Source organism: Amblyomma maculatum, chromosome 10 (genome assembly GCF_055883805.1).
Source record: "Amblyomma maculatum isolate TAMU_Amacu chromosome 10, ASM5588380v1, whole genome shotgun sequence".
Classification (NCBI taxonomy): domain Eukaryota; kingdom Metazoa; phylum Arthropoda; class Arachnida; order Ixodida; family Ixodidae; genus Amblyomma; species Amblyomma maculatum.
In genome coordinates this window covers 97,971,559-97,989,120 of record NC_139353.1, presented here as the reverse complement: position 1 = coordinate 97,989,120, position 17,562 = coordinate 97,971,559, and the positions used below count along the sequence as shown (strand labels likewise).

The window sequence follows — 17,562 nt, the reverse complement described above, 5'->3', positions numbered from 1 at the left end:
GAGGGCTCGAAAGAGGCTCCATGTGTTGCGGCTAGACATTTGTCGCGCGGCCGTGTTGCATCTATCCACCCAGTTGGAGTCGGCGAGATGGGCCGCGTACTCACCCGCTTTCTGGGTGAGCTCGGCAATTCGAGCTTTAAGCTTTCTGTTGTGTTTCTGGCGTCGCCAACGGCGGACGAGGCTGCGACGGGCTTCCCAGAAGTGTAGGAGGTGGTTATCCACGTCCGTAACCGCCTCTGAGAGCTGGATATGTGTTTCATGCGAGCGAAGGTGTGTCAGCAGCTGTTGGGACCATGCTGAGTAGCCCTGCTCGGAAATGGGTGTGTTATCAAGTGAGTCAAAATTTTGCCTGAATTTCGTCCAATCTGGGATACGGGCTTGTGTTGTGGGACGTTTGAGCGGGCGTGTGTGTATTGTAATGTTAAGGATGCAGTGGTCACTACCGAGGGTTTCCTCGGTGTTGAGCCAGTCTGCGTGTCTTATGTTGCGAGTGAAGGTTAAGTCCGGACACGTATCCCGTGTCACGGAGTTTCCTAACCGTGTTGGGCAGACCGGGTCAGTGTGGAGGGTGAGGCCCAACGTGGACGCAAATTCCGCCAACTTACGTCCGCGCGACTCCTCCTTGCGATACCCCCACAGCTGACTGGGAGCGTTAAAGTCGCCCACGATCAGGAGGGGATCGCGACCCGCTACTCTTAGCGCGCGGCTGAAGAGGTCCGCGAATGTCACTCGCTTGAGTTTGGGAGGGCAGTACACGTTGAGTACATGCAATGGCGGGTCCCTGCGGCGGAGTGGTAGAATTGTCACCATTACATAGGAATAACCTAGTTGGAGATCGAGATCCACCAAGTTGGCTGTGCATGCTTTGTGTACGAGAAGACAAGACGCGGGATCCTGTTGGAACGTCGTGTAATTTGAAAGTGTGGCGCCTAGGCCTGGCTCCTGGAGGGCAACCACGGCTGGTACACACTCGAATGTTTCAAGGTAGAGGCGGAAATTGGCCCGCTTAGTGCGGTCCTTAAAGCCTCTACAGTTCCATTGTGTTATTAATGTTGAAGTGGCCGAATTGGAGGTAGAAGAGCGCCTTTGACTAAGGTGTCTCGCCATGATTTAACATTTTTGGAGGGGAGGAGGAGGGAGTGGCTGCCCCAGAGCCAGCTACCTGCGGCACCAAGGGGGTTGCGGCAGGAGCGGGGCAGCTGTCCTCATTGTCCGAATCAATGATCCGACGGTTGAATTTTGCAGGACGGGATACGTCCCTAATGGGCCCCGACCGACGGAGGAGGCGGGGGTTGTCCGAGATGTGTTTTGAGACGACCGCCGGTACGGCGGTTATGACCTTGGTGAAGATCTGGTCCATAGCGGCTTCTATCATAGATTGCATTTTTGAGGATAAGCGTTCCTCCATCGCGGAGATCGCTGTCACGAGGGCTAGCGAGAGCTCCGCGTCGCTCTCCATCGCGTCCGAGTTCTGCGAGCTCGGAGCGGCGGACGCCAATTTTGATTCTAAATTTTGAATTTTGTTCAGTAAAATTTCATTCTGTGCCCGGAGCACGTCAATCTGTTTTTTGTATTCCGCATCGAGCGCGGAGACGGTGAGTGGGGAAGAGGGGGGCTGGGGAGAAGAGGAGGCGATCCCCGCCCAGCTGCTCACCTGTTTGCAATGTTGGGGCGCAGATGCCCGGGCGCCGGCAGCGCCACCCGTCTTAAGAGCCGGGAAGTGGTGCTTGTCCATGCCGCTGGGCGGTGGCGGTGGAGGCGCCTTCTTCTTCCCAGGCGGCGTTTTGATGTCGGTGGCAGGATCAGCAGGCGGCGTTCCGCCATTGCCACCTGGAGCTTGTTGCCTTGGCTGCCGCCGTTTTGCTGGGGGCTCACGGCGTTTGGCCTTGGGGCCTGGTGCCTTGAGCTGGCGGAATTTTCCCGTGCAGTCACGTGAGTTGGTAGGGTGGGCTTGCCCGCAGACTGCACAGGATGGACTGCATTCATGAGGTGCCTTGACCCCATCGACGGTCGGCACCGTTTGGCCACACAGGCCGCACTTTTCGTTGTCCGGGCAGGGGCATGTGTCCGCCCGGTGGCCCACAGTACCGCATCGCACGCAGGCCGGGACAGTTCGCTTGTACGCACGTACAAGGGTCACTTCTGAATTATAGTGAATAAATCGCGGCACCACTTTGCCCACAAAAGTGAGCGCCACGACGTTTGATTTCCCAAGCTTGCGGATATCGGCAAGCTCTCCAGCACGCCACTGGATCTTGTTTTGGAGTGACTCACTGGTCTCGTAGTTTGCTACGGTGATGACGCCGCGACACACATCACCAGTGAGTTTCAATTGGCCGTACATGGGGAGCTGACCTTTGGGTGACGCAATTTCGAAATCACGCAGAAGCTTGTCAGCGACGTGCGGTTGTCGGGTGCCTGCGACGATAAGATTTTGCTCCCACGTGGGGAGGAGGCTGAGCGATGCTGCGGCCTGGGTGCCCAGGTAGGCCGCGAACGCTGCTCCCAGCTCGCCATGTTGGAAGACATCCTTGAGAGCGACGGTCACCCGGGGCTTCAGGATGATGACAATGTCTTCGGGGTGAAGCCGAGGAAGCGGCTTTGGTTTCCAAACGGGTCCAGAGTTACGCGGGGGCCCGCCGTGAAGTGCTGCAGCCGCACAGCAGCGTTTTGCTGTGTTGAGGGGTCATTCAACTTGGTGTCCGCCTTCTTGGCGTTCCGCTTGCGGGAGCGGCGTTCAACCAATTTGAATAGCCTCGCGTTCTCGATGGGCGCAGAATCCGGGCTATCAGGCGCAGACGTTCCCGAAATCTCTGACCAGGTCATGGTGGCCGGGTCGTAGCCACGTTGTAACTGTTGAGCCATCTTGCCGCTGTTGGGCGACTCACCCACTGCCGGGCTGCGGCGCAGCCGTTAGGCCTAGCGTCGCCGCCACGACACGCAAGTGATGATCGGCCCTAAAAATGCCTTAATAGTCCCACCTGTGTGCGGGTGGTGTCCACAGGTAGCTGCCAATTTCACGCAGACAATCGCAGCTGACTTGATGGGGTTGAGGTCGAAATTTCGTTGCTCCAGCCAAAACTTTGGTGGAGCCGATACGCTGCACGTCCTCTCGCTTCGCGCGCTCACAGCGCCCCCTTTTCGACTGGGATTTGTAATAACTTTAAATATATTGGCCAGAAAGCAGGCGTTGACGTGGTCTACTCAGCCTTTCACCTGCTATGTAGACTTTGTCGCATGGTAAATGAAACAACATAGAAACACCAGCTTTAAGAAGCTGCAAAATAATCTCGTCGTAGCCTGTGGAGAAGGCGCCGCATACTGTGTTCAATTATCTTGTTTCAAGGCGACCGTCCGGTATAAGGAGCGCTAAGAATAGGAGCGAATGTGGAAAACGTTCAGTAAGAGAAGCGGAAAGAGAACGGAGGGCATTGCAGCACTGATCACATGGTGGCGCGTGCCACAGAAGGAAGCGTTGAGAGCGGATGTCACGGTATTGAATCGCACGAGCGAGCTTTCGTGTCAATACACGCAAGCCATTCTATTTTTACCTTCTGACTTCATTATTTATTTCTGCCTTATACATAATTCCTTGAAGACGCGGACTGATGTACTTAGGAATCATTCGGTTTTCGGGGTTTGGCATATTATGTAGGCGAACTATCCTCGTGCAGCTTCTCTTTATATGCGTCATGCTAAAAGCAAAAGTAATTACAAGCAATACTCAATGCTGGTGCTTAGGGATGCAGGATCTGCAGCAGGATAGTTTAGTTATTCATATATTCACTGCCTAATTCACTCTTATTAGAGTTGTGTAAAAGTTTGATTATGCTGAACAATGAATATAGAAGGAAAGTAATACCTTCATGCGCTATATATTGCAGCAATAGAATGCTCAAACTGTGCAAAAAGGCGATCTTCCATACCCCCGCGCTCACCAGCACTGCTCTCGCTGTCTAACGGTTGAAGCAGCTATTCTAAAAGACGTCGCCACGTCAGCTACGCTAACTACACAGAAGTAAGCTGCGAACGTAGACAGCCTCTGGCACCTCGCTCCCTACATCCCAGTGGTGAGTTTCAAACGACTGCATCTGTTATGGAAAGTAATGTTCTTCCGTGAGACTACTCGATGCTTTCTAGTATGATGTGCGATCCCACAATTCCACACGATAGTGATTTGATCGTAAGCGAAACTTATTCGCAAAATGTTTCATCACATTACAAGCTTTGCATTACTGCCTTTAAAAGGTAGACTCACGAACAGTCTAAAGATAGTTTTGTTTGGTTCGAATTGTGCGGTTTGCGCACAGTGCATTTAGCGTCCTAAGACTACTCGGTTATGAGGGACGCCGCATTAGAAATATTTGGAAACATGGGCAGATACCGGGGCTGGCAAATATCTTTTTCCTTTCTCTTGTATATAAATAAAATAACCACTACCACCCTCATCATCAGCCTGGGTTGTTTAAGGTGCATTGGAATCGCACAGAACACACGTGTCTTGCTTCTCGCATCAATTTAAAAGCAGCCGCCGCAGCCTCAATGAAATCTGCATTCAGTATTGAAGCGCGGTACCACCTCGCCGGGGGTACATATTTTTCATATTTTAAGGTGAAAATCTCTAATGGCTCATACCGTGGTGGAAAGTGTGTCCCGCTTTTGCGGCGGCTGTCGCGTGGCGTTCCTTGGCGCGTGTTCAAGTGCGGGTTCGCAGATGGCAGGAAAGCTAGACAAGATGAGACTACTGGAGGAAAGGCGTAGTATCTGCCACACTTTCTCCGACAAGTGTGCGTTTGGATGTACGGTACGCCATCGCTCCTGTCACGTGGCGTTCTTTGGCGCGCGTTCAAGTGTGGGAATGCAGATCGCAGGAACGCTTGACAAGTTGAGGCTTCTCAGGCTTTCGCCTTTCAATACTTTAGTCGTCTCTCGTAATTTTCGAATTTGTTCTCACGTGACCGTTCTTATACAGATTTTTTATCATCGCTCTAGCCATCGCGTCCCTGCTGCGTACTTCAAAGACAAACTTGAGACACATATAAGGGGGCTCCAGCTAAATGTAATCAAAATTTTCCATAACACCTTGCTCCTTAGTTCCGTGAAATCTACTGAGAGCTGTTGAGAGTGGGCTACGCTGCCCTGCAGTATTTTTTCGTTCGCTTGTGTTAATTAGTATCAATTAAAGTGTTTTAAATTTTTATGCATAGTTTGAGGGAGAAATTGTCAATGAAATAGTTGTAGACCGGCGCGACAAACGGGTTGCGTTATTTCATTCAAGCTGCAATTCCCATACCTTTTTAATTGGCTTCGAAGAAAGTCAGCGAACTACAAAAATAGCACATAATAGGGCAGCAAATTCAGCACTCTCAGACGGCCGATCAAGTAACCAAGTTCTCTTTCCCTGTTTCGTTCATAACAAAACTGAGCGAACAGAAGAAGACTGCGATTAAATCTTTAACAAAAACTTGAAGACGGGCTAGATGGTCCGTTGCAACTTGATAAGAAATAACAGTGCACTGGAAGACGCACACAGCCGAGAAACAATGCCACAGGACACGCGCATGTCCTGTATTATTTATTCTCTGTCCTGTGTGCCTTCAAGTGCGCTACTACCTTTCATCAAGATGAAATATTTCTTGGAGATGAAAGTTTCCTACTAGCAACATTTACTGAAGTCTGAGTCTCTTTTTCGTAAGTTTTGAGCGTTCAAGTTCATATGACGATTAGAGCACATATCTGATAGGAATCGCATGTCTTCGCAAAGTCACTTCTAAATTCGACGTCTCCTAATCGTCGCCGCATGTGGTGTGTACCCATCGTGCTCTACCAGCCATCGTAAAACACCCAACTCCATTCGGAAGAGCATTGCAGACATAAGTAATTTCCTTACATAATTGGTCATCCGCGAGCGCTATAATGTCTGCCCAATCACGTGATGTTTTTCGCATCTCGTGACATTTTTTAGAGGTGCAATAAAAATTGCACATGGCACGTAAATCGTAGCTACACGTAAACAAAGCCGTTTCTTGATCCGACCTACTTTTTGAATGGGTACTTTCTTCCTCAAGCTATTAGAAGTTATAAAAGTTTTATTTAATATTTATCAACTTAATAAAAAAGGACCTGCACAATAGCAGAGCCCGCTCTTGAAGTATATCTTTATATTTCTTGAGGACAAGATGCACTATTTTTCAAAGCCTTGATGACATTTAGCTGGCACATGTGCTCCCTGTATATGACGCATGTAGAGCCGACCTTTCACAGCTGTTGATTTAGCCAAATCCCAACTCTATCTCATTCAGTGGGAGCTTTTTCGAGGCGAAAGCCTTCCTTGCCTCATGAGGGGCGAGGGCAGGGAGCGTCCACAAGGAGTGCTAAAACACCACTTGGCCTTGGGATGCCTATCTACTCTAATCTCATCCATCAATTATAGCTCTCTGCTATAACCTACCTAGCTTAACCATATATCAGAATACGCTCTTCTTATATCCCAGGCCCCAGTCCCCGCTCAGTAAAAGAACTGCGAAGCTTTATAGGGCTTTGCTCTTACTTCGCTGCTTCGTCAAGAATTTTGCCGAAATTATTGGCTAGCTTCCAGTTGGGAGCCTCGACTTGTTTGCCTGGCCACCTGCATGCAATGAAGCGTTCACTACGCTTCGCCGACCTCTCGGTCCCCTCCGATACTGCGTCATTTTGACTCCTGCGCTCCAACAGAACTGCACACGGAAGCCTGCGGCATCGGTATCGATACCGTTCTCATTCAGCGAAAATCTGGTTTCTCTGACTACATTGTCGCTTAAGTAAGTTAGAAGTGACCAAAACAGAAACTAACTATTCAGCATTCGAAAAGTATAATGCTTGGCGATTGTTTGGGCAATCACTAAATTTCGCCCTTACCTATAAGGACGGCCATTCGATGTTATCAATGATCACTATTCTCTCTGCTGGCTGTCTTCTCTCTAAGATGCTTTCAGCTGCGTTGACCGCCGCTACTATATTCCAGACGGCCGAAAATGGCTGCTCATAATTCCTCGTCATCTCCGCTCCGTCCTTTGCGCCAGCTGTCACAACGATTCACAGTGCGCCCGTGCTGGATTGTTGAAAACGTTTACTCGCCTGCATCATAGCTACTATTGGCGAGGCATACATCGTTCTGTTTTCGCCACCGCCTTTGTTCTTGCATTGACTGTCAGCCCCTAAATCCACCACCACAACCTCCAGCTGCTCTGCAGCCTCTACCGTGTCCAGATCGACCTTTCGGGTGCAATTGAATCGACCTTTATGGCATCTTCCCTGCTGCTTCGCAGGAAATCGGTGGATAATTGCCACCGACCACCTTACTCGATATACGCAAACTGCTGCTTTACCCGCTGCCACCGCACGCGACGTCACCGCAGTTTCATACCTAAGAATATCATATTTCCTCATGTTTCACCCCAAAAACTGTCAGTGATCGTGGTCGCATGGTTTTATCAGACATTATGGACGCCCTTCTTCATGAGTACGATGTTATCAGCGTACGACGTCTTCCTACCATCCACAAATTATAGAAATGTTTGAGCGCTTCAACCGGACACTTGGCAATATATATATATATATATATATATATATATATATATATATATATATAGATAAATGAAGGAGAAATGAGGGTGCTCGTTATAATACATGAATGAAAAAAGCCAACAGTCGGCGAGGCCAAGGAAAGCATTGGGGATTATGTTTTATGTCTTTCTTTTTTTTTTATTTTTATTTGGCTGGTGAACACTCTCAAGGTTCGTATACAGACAACATTAATATCCGAGAAAGTAGCAGGGAGGACAGCGGCCGATGTAGCTCAGTTGGAAGAGCACCGGACACGATATTCGGAGGTCGTGGGTTCGGTCCCCACCATCGGCACGTTGTTTTTTCTTCTACTTTGTGTTTAATTATCTTTCCCCTAAGCAGATTGCGTTACTCATTTCTGTGATTATCCAAGTAAAAATTAAAAAAAAGACATAAAACAATCCCCAATGCTTTCCTTGGCCTCGCCGACTGTTGGCTTCTTTCCTTCATGTATTATAACGAGCACCCTCATTTCCCCTTCATTTATCTGCTTGTAGCTTATGGGGGTCTCGGTTCTGGCAGTCTTGAAGCCATAGGTAGCGTAAGAGGGTTCTAGCACAGCTTTCGCCCTCGCTCTTGATCGCGTTCTACGTGACACTGGCGGTAAGACAGGACGTTCCACGTCCGCCGCTATGGTTGAGGGCAGCGCTGGTGAACACTCTCAAGGTTCGTATACAGACAACATTAATACCCGAGAAAGTAGCAGGGGGGACAGCGGCCAATGTAGCTCAGTTGGAAGAGCACCGAACGCGATATTCGGAGGTCGTGGGTTCGGCCCCCACCATCGGCACGTTGTTTTTTCTTCTACTTTGTGTTTAATTATATTTCCCCTAAGCAGACTGCATTACTGATTTCTGTGATTATCCAAGTAAAAATTAAAAAATAGACATAAAACATAATCCCCAATGCTTTCCTTGGCCTCGCCGACTGTTGGCTTCTTTGCTTCATATATATATATATATATATATATATATATATATATATATATATATATATATATATGCTACCCGCGCAGACTGGGAACATGTACAGCCATTTATAACCTCTGCTTTTAATGCTGTCGCGCACACGACGGCCAGACTCGCCCCTTAGTTCCTTATGTACGGCTGAGAACCTTCTTGTACATGTAAACTATCCTCCCCTACCCCCAAACTCTTTGGAAATGAACACCATTTCGCAAAGCCACTGCCTATGCCGAAGAGTGCTGTCAAATCGCCCATCAGATCGCGGCTCACGATCAGCAACAACCGCCCAGCTTCGGAATGTCTGCCGCCTGCTTATCGCCAAGACTCCTTAGAGTGGCTATGCGTGCCCTCTTCAAGTTCAGGCTGGTCAACCAAGCTTCTTAGCAGATACCAGGACACTTATCATTTACTTCAGCAAACCTCCCCCGTTAATTATTTTCTCGAGCCCTTCACGCCTTCCGCGGATCTCCATCGCCGAGGACGTGTAATTGTCGACACTGGTAGCCTAAAACCCTACTACGGCTCCTGTCATCGAGTCTTGCCCTTAATCCGCCAGGATGGCGTCTTGTGGCGGGAAGTATTGTAGGACGGAAAGTTGGAATTGCGAGAAGAGCAAAACACGAACCTGTCAATGACGAGAAAGTCGCGAAGACGAAGAATCTTGCACCCGATCTGGGGAACGCCGGCTTTGGCAGTAGCAACGTGGCAGTAAAGCTATTGCAGTTGGAATCGCGTAATCCACTTATTACACTGTGTATATATATATATATATATATATATATATATATATATATATATATATATATATATATATATATATATATTAGATACTTGTATGTACTAATCTACTTATATCACATAAATTAAAAACGCGCAGGGCTCGCTTTCTAATTCGGAGCTTTACATTTTCTGCGAAGCAAATAAAATTAATTCCAGATTGCCACGAGAAACTCAAGATGGCTTCGTCCTTCTGGCTGGCGGCGGTACTCATAACATTCTTCGTGAGCAACGGATTCTCAGCAATGATTGGCGGCTGGCACCAGAAGAACGTGGAAGATAAGAAGTCGGAATACGAAGAGATGGCACGGTTCGCTCTCAGTTGGCAAGCCAGAAATGAAGAATGCAAAGGGAGAGTCCTTGATGTGATCACGGTTCATACACAGGTATGTCGATGTTAACGGTGTTGTTAACGATGTTAACCACAAAATACAATTTCGTAATTCATTTCAGCTCTCGTTGTCTTTCAGTTTTTAACCCCTTTCTAACTGTTGAATTAAAGCAGTAACTTATTCCCTCAAATGTCTGAAATCTAATCAAGCATTTAGACTTCTAGCGGTCTTTTTCTACATGACTGCAATACCTTTAGACATATTACATGTCTCACAATAAATGCGTGTAAAGTTTATTTCAAAGCAAAATAGAGAAAGGTGGGCTACCTCTAGCGTCCACTATTGACATCTGATGCCGGCTTTGCATCGGCGACCATAAAGTTGTTTTATTAATAAACGTGCAGCTACATGGGTTTCTGAACAAGGCGTGAAACACCTGTCATTTATGATGCTCAGAATTTACTCTCTTGCAGTCCATCCTATACCATTATTGTATCGCGCCGTTTTTGTTTAAAAAATACTTTCTTCCTTTTCTAACCGCATAGGTTGTTGCTGGTGTGAACTATCGGATCACATTCACTATCGACGATTTGGAGTGTTCAGCGACGAATTCCGATACGGGGGGCCATCGCCATAGCCAACAGGTAAATATTCACGTAATGACCTGCACTAGCTGCAATCATATCTACTGACGTAGCTAAGGCGAACACAATCTTTGTTATAGTTATTGTACGGCACTCTGATATTTCCATCATATGCGCACTGCCAATATACCCTAGGGATGACAGAACAAGCGTTTCCTACAAGCTGAACTATGTTACCACTTTGTTAATGCAATATATGCTGTAATGTTTACGAAATATAAACATTGCATAACGCGCTATTCCACCGAGTGACATAAACTACACTACTCACTGAAGCGCTTGCACATGAGCGGCAAGACTACTATTAGTGCACCACCAGTACTACTACTACGAGAACTACTAACACCCCAACAGCCTCCACTACCAAACACCACCACTCTTACTAGTATTACTACTACTACCACTACCACCAACCATAAACAATAATTAACCAAATCTACTGTTGCTGCTGCTATTCTTGAAGCTATAGCTATCCTTCATAAGGAGACTGTTTCTATTACTGCTGCTGTTATTATAACGGTGGGCGCAAATCTACGCTTCCTTATGGCGTTTATATCTCCTGAAAAAACCTAACGACCGCAGCACCGTCATGGAAAACAAGACAATCTGCCTACAGTGTTTCTACTGCCCCTGCAGCTATACGTTTTGGAGAAACGAAATCAAGCTTGAACACTTAAAATATAAATGTGTGTTTAATGTGCAAAAAAATTATATGTAGGAAAACCTTCCGATCCTATGGGATTGAGTAATGAGATTCTAGGCACCGAGGCAATTTCAAAGGGTCAAAATAATATATACTTACAACACATTAGAAACATAGGCGAAATGTCGTGAGCGAGAGTAGTTAGCTTCGAAAAGGTTTCTCTGGCAGATATGTTGTGCCGAACGCCCGAACTGATATATATACGTCCTTATCTGACCTTGCTGAGTATTTTTGCAATGAATTACTAGATAAGCAATCACCAAGAGCCCGCATATGCATTTTTAAAACCTTACTTGGCATAAGTCATACGATTTTCGGTTAAAATATCAAGTTTGAGGTACAGGCCTTTTCAGAATGCAAGTCGTTTTTTAATCAATAAAACCATGGCCGCTGCGGCCAGTAAATTCATAGGTGGCTGTTCTCTGAGACATACTAAATACTCAGAGCAGAACAAAAACGCTTCCGCACAGCACTCCTAAATGCAGCATTGTGAGCATTCAAATCTTGAGTAAGTTGTAAACCGAGGAGAAGCACGAGGAATACGAAATAATAGGGAAACAAAGCTGTACTTTTTCCTGCTTTGGACAGCTTTTGTTGCTTATAACCCCTGCCTAATTCGTGGTGATGGTAATAATGCGTCTGATTAAAAGAAACAGGCGCGGAAATTTCATGCGTGGAAAGGAGAACGATTTCGAGGAATAACATATGCCATCACTTACGGAAGGAACAGTGACTGCAAATTGGCGAGGATAAATATTTAAGGAGCTAAATCACAAACTAAAGTGTTCAAAGCGACTTCATGGTCAACCATATTTGAAATATTCTTTTCCGTACAAGTTTTCTGCCTGCATCTTGATTTATCAGCTGGCGTTTATCGTCTAGAAAAGGAGACATTAGTAGACGATGACATACTTAACACTTATGACTGCTGATTTGTTCTAACTTGTTGAAACGTTCCCAAAATGGACGAGTTGCCTGTCTTCTTTTCTGAATGACATAGCAGCCCAGCTAATGAGGCATACGCCTGCAAACACAGTCGTCGCAAAAACAAACAATGATGGTAAAGCTGTAACGAGCAAGAGGCCTATGCCAGTGTGCTGACATCTGCCAATCTGCCAATAACTCTCAGTGTAGCTAAAGCAATCTTTTTTTCAGAGCAGAGGGAGTCGGCACGTCAGCTGCACAAATAATCTTATTAGTCAGAACAGCTTTACCTGGTAAATAGGTACAAAAAGACAAGAAGCATATCTATATCCCCCGTATAAAACTAGTACTCTTCCCCTACCTGTATTAGGATAAAATTGCTCACAAATTCCCCACATTTGAACAGACCGGCATAGCAGGCCCTGGTGGCTCGATCGTTTCTGTCTTCGGCTGCCGAGGCCTTAAAGCACAAAGGCTGGCATACTAAAACGTACGTGTCTTGTGCAATCGACGCGCATGTCTATATTAATCCGGAGCTTCTTTCACAGGCCACCCTCACATCTTAGTCCGTTTTGAATGCGCGTACGGCGTAACAATTGCAACAATACCAAGCGATAAACCGACTTCCAGTACGAGCCTTGCTTTTCACGATTTACGTATATCGAATGCAAACGAATAAACTTATTTAAGAAGTATAACCTTTTGAGAAGGTTCCCAGCCGGAAAAAACTACAGAAAATTTTCTGATGTTACGACAGAATTTCTGTGCGGTTTTTGACGGGAAACCTGTTGTGACAACAGAGCATTCTATAGTAACATCAGAAATTTCTGTAGTTACAACAGAAAAGTGCTACAGAACTACAGACAACAGAATTTTACTACAGAAAAACTACAGAACTACAGAAAAGTACTACAGAACTACAGAAAAATCTGATGGTTACGACAGAACTACAGGATGTTTTGTCGTATTTTTGACAAGGTTGTGTAGTTTTTTTTGACTGGGTTCTGTTTCATACAAAGCCGCAGAGATTTTTGTTCGACACGGCCGTCTACAATGACGTTCTAAATAAAGTTCGCGCTCTTCATGTACCCAGGCTGCAAAGATAAGTCATAAATGGAGCATGCAGACGGCCATGCGATTCAATTGCTCCAATATTTACTTTTATCCAGAACACCAGAGCACTTTTAGCGTCGTTATCGTTAGCAAAATTAGGCAAATATTGATTCATGTTAAACCTAATTAGCCAAAGCGACAGCGACGGCACTCTTCGCTCGACCCGCCTCGTCGTCTCTATACGGCAGCCTCACGGCGAGCTACGTCCAATGGATGATCGGGTTTCGTCTGTCGTCTTCGCAGCCTCTCAGAGGCAGACAGTTCACGAGGTCACCTGGATCATGGATGACGACTCCTGACGGTAAATTGTCGAAAGATGTTGCGATCCGTTGGCACAATCTAAATGCATTTAACCGGCATTTAAATGTCCTTGGTTTGATTACAGGGTCCACAAAACTAACAGACATTCCAGAAATAAACAAAAACGCACTCACCCGTCTTGCCTATGTCGCTTATGGAAGCATCTGCCCAAGCCTATGCGCGAGCGTTCCAGCTGGGCCCGAGGCGGCTCTTAAATTTCAACAGCAGTGGAGAGGCTATCTAGACAGAGCGAGCTGCGGCTCTTGCGTATACCAGCCATGGCTGTGACGTTACGTGACTAGGCAGAAGAGACCACGCGGTTACCTCGGCAGCCCCGCCGCGACGGCGGCTGAGTGACCTTGTAGCAGCCACGTGGTTTCTACTCGATTCAAGGTCGTACATTCCCAAACTGCACACACCAATCTCTTTCTCTATGCGCAAAAGGCATTGGAGCTACGAATCAGATTTGTAAAAGCTGTCGCTGTTAAAAAATTACTAAATGTTGCATGTCCAGGCACAATTTCTAGCAGGTTGTGTGTGTTCACGAGACCGCATCACTTGGCCGAGATGTAGGAGGCAGCCAAATTGGGTCACTCCTGTGAGATGGGTTGGGATGGAACCCTTCAGGATCCTTCTCGCCAGTTCGCTTCACAAGGCCGCCTATTAACAAATATGCAGAATTCATTTTTTTTTCTTTATTTTTCCTTTGCCTTCCGTAGTTACAAAATTGCAAGAAAATATTTTATGACAGAACAAATTCTTTTTGCTTGGAATTCAATCGATATGGTCTATTTCTGAGAGCCCATCAGTAATCAATTACATTCAGTGCAATTAGACGACAGTAACAATGAAATTACTCAACGTATAAGCTTCAGTATGGATGTATGTTCGCCAAAATATTTGTTGTCTTGCAGCATCGTTAATGACATTTTTTATTTCTTTTTCGCAGGGGACGAAGACGTGTACCGCAGTCATTTACAGCCCACTCGGAAACACCCCGCGTTCTGTCTCCAAGGTTTCATGTCAGTAGCCGCTTCACAACGTTGACGTCAACTTGCTGTATATAGAGTGAAAGCGAGACGCTAATCCGCAGTGGCCAGCCTTCCTCTTTGTTTCAATGTGTTATCTAAGTAAATAATAGGTTATGTATACTTGCGCAAAAGACGGGACACAAAAAGGCACATAAACGACATATACGGTGCGCACCGTATATGTCGTTTGTGTGCCTTTTTGTGTCCCGTTTTTTGCGCAAGTATACATAACCTTTCAAAGATGAACCAACTCGCCCAAACAAGAGTATTACTTAAAGTAAATAATAAAACACAAATAAATTCTCAACTCATTCATCGCGTGGTGTCAGTCCTTCGCTCAATATTTAGTTGAGCCTAATCAATTCCCTAGTACTGTAATTTACTTCATAGATTACACAGATCAACGTGGTGTAGAAAGCACTGGATTATACATATTCTTACTTTTGTCAAAATATCTGTTAGATTCGTATGATGGCAATCCCAGAGCCAGTCAGAGAGACGACCGCAGCCGCGGTCACTAACTCACGAGGCAAGCTCATATACGGAACAACTATACGAACCAAATGCATCCGCACAGCGGAAGAGGTGGCAATAGCCCTAGCAATCTCGGAAGCAAACCGAAGACAACACAGTTACTGCATAGTCTCGGTCTCGTAAGCCGCCTGTCGAGCCTTCTAAAACAGGATTCATCGCATAGCAAAAAAGTTCCTTGCCGGTCGGCCACAAGGAACAGACCCTAGTAGACAACACACAATTGTTCGGGTCCCCGACGCTCGGGTGGAGGGTAACATTAGAGTAGATGTCGTCACCCGAGGTTTCACTAGCCGGGCGGCGGAGCCATCCGTGGAGCCTTTCACAACGCCAGAAACATAAGGGGAAACAACACGAGCGTGTAGGGAGAGGAGTAGAAAGTACGCACTTGGGTGCCTACAAACAAACACATATCCCAACAGAGCCCTGTACCACAATATATGGCCAACACAATACAAAAGCGAATGTGCCTGGTGCGGAGACACTGCTACACTATACAACATAACATGGGGATGTAAGGCAAGCCCCATAATGCCTAAAATAGATAGCCTTGTTCTTCTAGGGCTATCTATTTCTAGCCTTCTAGCCGACTCGGAAGCACACCATCAGCTCATGCTGGTGCGGCGGCCCAGAGCCGCTGCAGAGGCCAATGGACTCCTGGACAGAGGACTGCCGACTACTGCTCTTTCCTAACGCGCTATCCTTTACCCCAATTTTCCCCAATAAAGTTTATCAATCAATCAAAATTGCTATTGTCAAAGCTATTTGCTATTTTCAAACCATAGGCTGCTCTTTTGATTTCTTGATCTGCTCTCTTAACAAACCTGTAGTGATTCCACAACAAAAATATTTTCTTCGTTGTGCTGTTTTTTTTGTATCTTGAATTTACATTTTCACATGACCTGATCACATTGTTTTTATGACGAAGAGGCCAAAGAGTATTACCATGGACGGTAGCGGCATCTTCAATTTATGAACGGGATCTTCATTTGGGTATCGACCCGTTTATCGCCAGTGACCTATATCCTGAATATATCACCGAATGCAATTGATGCCAACGGCACCATGGAGTTCCTATTCTTATGGAAAGAAGTTGACACGAAGTTGGATTTCAGTGATTACTACGCCAAAACTGATTTATATCGCACTGGCGTCCGTGCCTGCTATAAAATTCACGTAATGTGCGCCCGAAGTCAAAGCCCGCATGCCTCCTTGGAAGCCGCAAATATTTCTCCGGTTTCTATATACCTTGCAATAATGGTAAAACTAGAGCGTCTATAGCAAGCAACCACCGTGCCTAGTAAGCTGTTTGTCAGCTGTAAAGCATACAATCAAGAAACTTTCAGGACTCAAAGCACATAAAAAGCATCCAGCAATGTAAATTAGGGCCGTTTTATTTCTTGCCATGTTTTCTTACCGCACATAGCAGACTCGATCTTCTATGAGTAAAAGCTAGCGACATGCGCTCACCTTATACGCGGCAGGCATTCTTTTTCTGTCAAATGCAACTGTTGTCACAAACATTGCCTTCTTCGAGTTAAAAGGCTTTTGAACGCTCCGCAATGACACTGAGTACATTTTTATTGGTCTTTGTGTTTTCATCCAGCTCTCCGTCAGCCTCGTAAGGCTCGGCGGATGCATGGCACAGTTGTACGTTTTTGTTGCACTCCTCAGGGCAGGCCTTACCTCATTCGATGCTCTATGCATACTCTTGCGGAGCCACTCCGCCCCCCCCCCCCCCCATCCGCCGTCAAAATCGTTAGTTTTTTTTTTCTATTTACTCTTTCCCAATTCATTTTTTTTCTGGGGATGGCTCCTAATAAAAATTGTTTTGACAGTTCATTAATGTGGCCTGTATATTTCGATGGCTTATGCCTAAAGGAAGACCGCGAATTAAAGGCGCCAGTCAGAATTCATCACCATGACTCCGCTCTAGCTTCTACATAGGACCTAGCAGGTCACAGGTCGCAACTGATGTTGTCTAAAGACACGCAAGCAAAGGGAAAGTGGCTTATCAGTGAAAAATAAGTTAAGTGTCAATACTTCAGATATTCCACAAGAAGGTCCCGCGCACAGACAAAGCGCAAATATTGCCTTTCTGATTGATTAAAACCTTTATAAGAAACCAGCCAATGCTAGAGGCATGAACAGAGTGGCTACCAAAGCGACGTGTACGATAGTTATTGCAAGATAAATAGTAGTAAGATAAATAGCAGTAAGTAGTAGTGTTTGGTAGGGATTAGTTTATACTGTTTAACTTCGCTAAACGACTCAGGTTATGAGAGGGCGCAGTCGAGTGCTCCGGAAATATCGACCACCTGGCGCTCTTTACCATGCGTCTGCTCTTCACCTTTGTCAAAAAGCGGCCTCCGGCGCCCAGAATCAAACCCGCACGCTTGGCTAGAGCATTCAAGTGCCGTAGCCATTTATCTACCATGGCAGGCCAGGGTGACTGTGGAACTAAGGTGAATTGTGACACAGTATTTTCAATGAATATCTTACTGAAGTCCAATGCACGTATTCTTCTACAGTGTGAAATGCCTCGCACTTAAATCAGGACGTAGCATAATTACATATTAGAATTTCTTCCAATGCTCTATAATGTTCATTTTTGATTTGTAGATCTTATTTTCACTT

General features: G+C 46.1%; 1 protein-coding gene across 2 annotated transcripts; it reads left to right on the top strand.

Moving 5' to 3' along the window:
- Positions 1 to 3,887: 3,887 nt before the first annotated feature.
- LOC146177083 (cystatin-2-like) lies at positions 3,888 to 14,503 on the top strand. 2 transcript variants are annotated; one of them, XM_084583096.1, is made up of 4 exons: positions 3,888 to 4,070; positions 9,488 to 9,733; positions 10,225 to 10,323; positions 14,313 to 14,503. In XM_084583096.1, exons 2-4 carry the CDS (start codon positions 9,527 to 9,529, stop codon positions 14,391 to 14,393), a joined length of 387 nt encoding a protein of 128 aa, XP_084439222.1. In that variant the 5' UTR covers positions 3,888 to 4,070; positions 9,488 to 9,526; the 3' UTR covers positions 14,394 to 14,503. The 2 variants fall into 2 exon arrangements, with proteins under 2 accessions (XP_084439222.1, XP_084439221.1); XM_084583095.1 differs by having other exon boundaries at positions 3,889 to 4,070; positions 9,507 to 9,733.
- The last annotated feature ends 3,059 nt before the right edge of the window (positions 14,504 to 17,562 follow it).

What these genes read in the sequence shown, in the direction of transcription:
- LOC146177083 (XM_084583096.1), top strand. Translation starts at nt 9,527, where the DNA reads ATGGCTTCGTCCTTCTGGCTGGCGGCGGTACTCATAACATTCTTCGTG. An exon ending in TGATCACGGTTCATACACAG is followed by an intron (nt 9,734 to 10,224) that starts GTATGTCGATGT and finishes CTAACCGCATAG; the next exon opens with GTTGTTGCTGGTGTGAACTA. An exon ending in GCCATCGCCATAGCCAACAG is followed by an intron (nt 10,324 to 14,312) that starts GTAAATATTCAC and finishes TCTTTTTCGCAG; the next exon opens with GGGACGAAGACGTGTACCGC.